This window comes from Pongo pygmaeus, chromosome 16, assembly GCF_028885625.2.
Source record: "Pongo pygmaeus isolate AG05252 chromosome 16, NHGRI_mPonPyg2-v2.0_pri, whole genome shotgun sequence".
NCBI classification, from domain to species: Eukaryota; Metazoa; Chordata; class Mammalia; order Primates; family Hominidae; genus Pongo; species Pongo pygmaeus.
The window spans coordinates 95,946,157-95,952,324 of NC_072389.2; the positions used below are offsets into that span (position 1 = coordinate 95,946,157).

A 6,168-nucleotide genomic window follows, 5' to 3' on the forward strand; every position below is an offset into this window, starting at 1 on the left:
ATAATGAAGACAGCTATGGAGGAACACATAGATACACATACAGAGACACACACATATATATAAAGAATACATATTTTTTTAAAGTTTATTTTTTAGAGTTTTAAAGCTTTTAAAGCAAAAGCCAGCCCCTCCCCTCTCCCTGAGTGGGCGGCCCCTCCCCTCTCTCTGAGTGGGCGGGGACAGCGGTTGCATGGGGAGCTTTCCTTGTGAGCCGCAGGTCCCTCTGGACATGCTGCTACCTGGCCACGCCTCCTTTACCTTTCATCTTTCTCATTGACCAATGGGCTTGGAGCATTAAGGCCACACCCCTATTCTGCATTCTAGTGGGGCCCTGGTTATGCCTCTTCTGGCTCAGTCGCACAGCTGCCGGGTAGCTGACTGGAGGCATTCAGCAGTTCTCACTGGGATTTCGCTGATGTGGCTCCAACCCTGCCTCCCTCCCCACCCCGCGATGTCAGAAAAAACACGACAGGGCAAATTGGCTGAAGCCAGGAAAAAGGTAAAACGCACCAGGTCATGACCCCCAATCCAGCCACAGATCCCCTCCAACAACAAGACCATTGCCGGAGTCCATACCACCCCTGAGGCACACCGGACTGGGCCTCCCAACCCCAGCCCTCCTCCCTAGCCCTCCAGGCCTTTGTTTCCCCACCTGTAAAATGGAGCAGTGTAGCCCTCACGTGAAATGGTACTTCTAAGACACCTGTGAGCCAGAGCCCTGCTCTGATGGCTGTGGGAGAGAGGGGATGATTTTTCTAACCTGCCTCCACCCTTCCGGGTGCCAGGGGAGGCAGACACCAAGTTCTGGGGTCTCCAGCTGCAGTGGGTGGCCGCTGATTGCTTCTCTCTGTCCAGAATGAGAACAAGAGCGCACTGCAGTTGGAGCAGCAAGTAAAGGAGCTGCAGGAGAAGCTGGGCGACCTGAAGGGGACAGTAGCCTCCGACCTATCCAAGAAGGTCTGGGAGGCAAGCACCAGCTTCTGGGGAGGGGAGGTGCCAGGCCAGAGATAGCTGCAGCCTGGGGGCAGGTGACCCCAGCACCCTCCAGGGCAGTCCTATGACTGTTTCTTGCTTCCTGCCCTCTGACTTTTAGAGGTGGGTAGCCCTGGGCTCCTCCCAGGTCTGGACATCATCATCCCAGCTAGAGGCATGGAGCCCCCCAATCACAGCGGAAGAGACAGTGGTATAAGAGGCTCCTTATACCGGGTGCAGTGGCTCACGCTTGTAATCCCAGCACTTTGGGAGGCTGAGGCAGGAGAATCACTTGAGGTCAGGAGTTTGAGACCAGCCTGGCCAAAATGGAGAAACCTCATCTCTACTAAAATTAAAAAAAAAAAAAAAAAAAAAATTACCTGGGCATGGTGGTGCATGCCTGTAATCCCAGCTACTCAGGAGGCTGAGACACGAGAATCACTTGAGCCCAGGAGGTGGAGGTTGCGGTGAGCTGAGATCACACCACTGCACTCCAGCCTGGGACACAGAGTGACACTGTCTCAAAATAAAACAATATGAAAAAACCAAACGACTCCTTAGATTCAAACTGGATTCCGGCCTCGGTTCCACTGGTCATCATTCAACTACTTTGCATCTCTAAGTCTCTGTTTCTTTAACTTCAAAAGGAAGTGAGCATTTTCCTTGCAGAGGTGCTGAGGGTTAAATGAGATAATACATGGAAACATGAGGCACGTAGCACACTTAGCAGATGGTGGTTGGCTCCCCCTGCTTTTCCACCAGTCTGTGGCCTACAGTTTAAATGGTTGGAAGAAGGATGTGAGCTTTGAGGCTGGGGAAGGAGGCATGGGGCTCTAGGCAAGGGAGGCAGTCTCTTAGGCCTGGAGCAAGGGGCCAAGGGCCTGGGCAGGCCACAGAGCCCCACAGTGCCCTCACTACCCTGTTAATGGGCCAGGAATCTGGAAGCCAGCCACCAGCTGCCCTCATGCCCAGGGTGTTCCAGCAGGTGGTGGTGAAGAGCCAAGAGGCTCAGAGTCTGCAGCAGCAGCAGCGAGGCCAGTACCTGGGTCACCTGAAGCAGTACGTGGCCACTTATCAGCAGCAGGTGGCAGCCTTTCAGCAGCTGACCTCTGAGAAGGAGGCGCTGCACAGGCAGTTACTGCTGCAGACCCGGCTCGTGGACCAGCTGCAGCAGCAGGAAGCTCAGGGCAAAGCAGTAGCTAAGATGGCCCGCCAAAAGTTGCAGGAGACCCAGAGGAGGGAGTTTCTGAGGACAGGGACCCGAGAGGGACAACCTAGCAACCTCTGTGACTTCTCACCCTCTTTCCTGGTGCCTTAGGAGCACCTGGAAGCTACCAGCCAGCAGAACCAGCAACTACAGGCCCAGTTGAGCCTCATGGCTCTCCCTGGGGAAGGTATGGGAGACCACTCAGAGGAAGAGGAGAGAGCCCCAGGAGGAAGGGGGGACTGTTAGCAGTGTAGGATTGAGGAGTTGGAAGAGAACTTTAAGATAGCTGGTCATTATGCTGACCGGGTGTCTGCACTAAGTTTGGCATCAATATGGTGACCTCCTGGGAGAGGGGGCCACCAGGTTGCCTAAGGACAGGAGAACTGGTCCAGGTCAGAAAGGGAGCAGGTCAGAATTCCTGCACCAATCGGTAGTGGGACTGTGCCTGGGCAATATAGCAAGATCTTGATTCTTAAAAGTAAAAATAAAGAACAGCTCATTCCCCTCTGGGGAGGGGCTGGCTCAAGGTTACACAGTGAGGGTGGGGGCAGAGGTGAGCCCACAGTACCTCCCTTGTTGGGTTGTCTGAGGACCTGTCTGGCCACCCCTCACAGGAGATGGAGGAGGCGCCTCCACTCATGTCGAACATCCCAGGGGACCTGGAGAGCCAGGAGGCCATGATGAGCCTGACTTCCCCTGTCCCCACTTTGCCACCTTCCTCTGTGGTCCCTCCCAGACCCCCTTATGTTCTTGTTTTCCCACCTTCTGATTTCTGTGGACTTTCACTCCTTCCCGGAGCCAGTGATCAGACACCATTTCACCTGTGACCAACAGGTGCACTCTCTGAGGCCCCAAGGGAAGGGGCTGCGCTCCACCTCCCTGCCCCGGTTGTTCTGTGTATGCCCCTACAAGAATACTCACCTCTTGCTTTCAGGTGGCATTTTTCAACTCCGCTGGAACCAGTGCCCAGGAGGAGCAAAGGATGTGCTGCCAGCGCCTGGCTCACCCAGTGGCCTTGTCCCAGAAGGAGCCAGAGGCAGCGGCCCCAGCCCGTGGACTAGGGGTGAGTCTGTGTGTGGGGAGACCCACTGGGCCCTGCATGGGGCCATGGAGAAGCTGCAGGTGAGTAGGTCCTGGGACAGGCCAAGAAGGGTGGGGGTGGGGCAAGGCAGGTGGCTTCTGAGATGTGACACCATTATTTTGGCTCCAGAGCAGCTTTATGGACCTCCTGAAGGAGAAGGTGGACCTGACGGAGCGGGTGGAGAAACTAAAACTTCAGTTCTTCCACCTCTCGGGAAAGACAGACACCATGAGTGAGCGGGAGGCCAGGGCACGGCAGGGGGAGCTGCAGGGCCATCGGAGGGGCTCCAGCATCTGAGCCGTGTCCTCCCGCAGGAAAGTACATCACCCCATATGGGAGCCAGAGGGCAGTGCCAAAGATGCAGCACCGGGAGGAGGACATAATCAGGCTGGCCCAGGACCAGGAGGAGATGAAGGTACGGTGTGCAACATCTCTGCGGGGGTGGGGGTGGGGGCAAACGTGGGCGCCGGCACCGGCATGGCAGCTGAGCACCCTTCCCTCCAGGTGAACCTGCTGGAGCTGTAGGGGCAGGTGTTGCGGCTTGTGGGAGACCACAATGAGGGGACATGGCAAATTCCTGGCCACTGCCCAGAACCCTGCTGATGAGCCCGCTCTAGGAGCCCCAGCCCTCCAAGAGCTTGGGTGTGCTGACAAGCAGGGTGGCGAGTAGAGCCCTCAGGCGGGGTGAGCAGGCAGGAGCAGGGGAGGCTAGCACTGTGCTCAGATCCCCTCCTCCCTCTCTCCGAAGATCTTTGTGAGGTGAGCCTCACTGACAGAGTGGAGCCTGCACGAGAAGAGGCCAGGGAGGGTTCTTCCCACGACAACCCCACTGCACAGCAGATTGTGCAGCTGCTTCCTGTAATGCAGGACTCCCCAGCAGCACCCAGGCTTGGGCAGCAATCTCTGTAAGCCATTCTTTTTGGGCTGCCGAGAACAGGCAGATAAACACCACCATCATCTAAGAGCTGGTCAAGAAATTAAAAAAAAAAAAAAAGTTAAGGGGTTAATCTCCTACACAATTCATTTACTTCATTTGAATGTTAGAGCCACTCATGTTTATTTGTGTTTCTAATTTATAGTTTAAATTTTATTTGTAAAAAGTTAAAGGAGAGCGGGTCTTTCCCTCATGTTCACTCTGGCATCCTTTAGCATTTATTTTTTAATTTGATAATTATAGGACGTTAGCATGCATATCAAGTTTGCCCTTATGTGGTGGGAGTTCAAACACACAGAGACCCACTATTTGCACAAAACTATTCTTCCTGGCTTGGAATAGGCTGCCCTACTTTTTTAATGTTATTGCAACATGTATATTTATTATGGAATTCAGATAAAATTTGCTTATGTTCTGCTATTATGTTTAATCGAATCCTAATCACAGTGAGCTCCTCATTAGCTCAATATGTGGTTTGCCCTCAAGTGCACAGTTTATTACTTTGTCATATGCCACTGTGAGTACTAACATTTACAGTTGTTTAAAGGCGGAGCACTGGAAACAGCCTTTCCCCCTTTTTCTGTGTATTGGGGATGGGAGTAATAACATTTTGGGAAGCTTTTTAAATCTCCCAGAAGAGGAAAGTGGCCTGCTCTGGCCCGTATGTGCAGGATAGAGTGTGTTTTGTTTGTTTTGGTGCCAAGAATGAGCTCTGTACTATGGTAGTTCCCTTAGGATTTGTATGTGCTCTGGGCTCATGAAGATATTGCATCATGAGCTGTGGCAGTTGTATTCTTTTTTGATGATCTAAAAAGGGATTATTTCTGAGGAATGAAAGCCTCCCATCATTGATTGTGGATGTGGAAAACCTTTCCTAGCTTAGAGCATTTATATCTATAACACATTTTAAAGTCAGAGTTCATGTTCCCTGTTTTAATCACATGACTTCCTGTCCCAGCACACAAAAGGGCACTGGTTGGCATTCTTCTTAATGTATTTAGTAAAGATCAGAAGATATCCTTTAAGAGTTTAAATGTCCCTGGAACAAGCATACAGGCCCTAGTCAAGAATGAATTTGAGTGAAGGAAAGCTGTGTGACACCTGGCATTCCTCTATGTTCACGGAGCTTATTTGAGGCTAGAAGATTAATTTTACCATCTAGACCTCTCTGGCTAATACCTAGTCTTCAACCACATTGGCTACTTTGACATAGGAATTTACTTCTCTTCCTTGAATGGAAAACACTTTAAAAAATAATAACATTATTATAAATGAATATATGTGAGAGTACTCAGTTGAAACAAAAAGGAGTTTTAGTAGACAGTATTATACTATATTTGAAAATCAAGAAGTTTATGCAACTTAAAATGTTTAGAAACTGCAATGCAATCTACTGTTTGTGAATGTCAAAGTCTTATCAGGAAAAGTGTCTATACAATCACACAGTCCTATTTCCTCAGAAAGTTCTTTACGAAGAGTGAAATATGTTTTTATACCTTTCAGTTTCAGTTAGAGGCATATTTTGTGCAATATTTATGTGAATGCACCTATTTATTATGAATGAATTATTTCAGTCATATGTTGCCTAAATCATAACTTGATGATGCTTGGGAAAGAATCGACAGTTAAAACCTCATGAAGTTCTAATGTCTGTGTTCCAAAATACGTCACATTATTAGGATGTAGGGAGAGATGTATGTGCGCCCCCTGGGATGAGCATTTCTAGTTACTAGACCGTCTCCATTTGGCATCCTCATGATACTTTTATAAATATGACATTAATAGGAAAGCAATATTATTTTACAGATAAAATAATGGATTTGCCTGGATTCACAGAAAAAAATGCAAATATTGGGTCCTTGTGACTTCAACTGACTCTTCCAAATTGTATGAATTTATGTATTAGATAAACCCAGTTTCAGAATGATAAAAACTGTTAGACCAAATAATGTGGCTAATTAACAGTGATACGAT

At 49.6% G+C, this 6,168-nt stretch overlaps 2 protein-coding genes across 2 annotated transcripts; both read left to right on the forward strand.

The window, feature by feature from the left end:
• Window positions 1-451: 451 nt before the first annotated feature.
• On the forward strand, window positions 452-2,610 carry LOC129013898 (golgin subfamily A member 2-like). The gene is made up of 3 exons (XM_063652353.1): window positions 452-499; window positions 856-957; window positions 1,907-2,610. Exons 1-3 carry the CDS (start codon window positions 452-454, stop codon window positions 2,288-2,290), a joined length of 534 nt encoding a protein of 177 aa, XP_063508423.1. The 3' UTR covers window positions 2,291-2,610.
• LOC129013899 (uncharacterized) lies at window positions 2,348-5,397 on the forward strand. The gene is made up of 5 exons (XM_063652354.1): window positions 2,348-2,366; window positions 2,916-3,301; window positions 3,390-3,492; window positions 3,575-3,675; window positions 4,009-5,397. The coding sequence occupies exons 1-5, from the start codon at window positions 2,348-2,350 to the stop codon at window positions 4,021-4,023; spliced, it is 624 nt and encodes a 207-aa protein (XP_063508424.1). The 3' UTR covers window positions 4,024-5,397.
• Window positions 5,398-6,168: the final 771 nt, after the last annotated feature.

Excerpts from the sequence above, each read along its gene's own strand:
- LOC129013898 (XM_063652353.1), top strand. The coding sequence starts at position 452 with ATGTCAGAAAAAACACGACAGGGCAAATTGGCTGAAGCCAGGAAAAAG. Across the intron at positions 500-855 it reads TGGCTGAAGCCAGGAAAAAG|AATGAGAACAAGAGCGCACT; the intron begins GTAAAACGCACC and ends CTCTCTGTCCAG. Across the intron at positions 958-1,906 it reads CCTCCGACCTATCCAAGAAG|GAATCTGGAAGCCAGCCACC; the intron begins GTCTGGGAGGCA and ends TTAATGGGCCAG.
- LOC129013899 (XM_063652354.1), top strand. Across the intron at positions 3,302-3,389 it reads GGGCCATGGAGAAGCTGCAG|AGCAGCTTTATGGACCTCCT; the intron begins GTGAGTAGGTCC and ends TTTTGGCTCCAG. Across the intron at positions 3,493-3,574 it reads GGGAAAGACAGACACCATGA|GAAAGTACATCACCCCATAT; the intron begins GTGAGCGGGAGG and ends GTCCTCCCGCAG.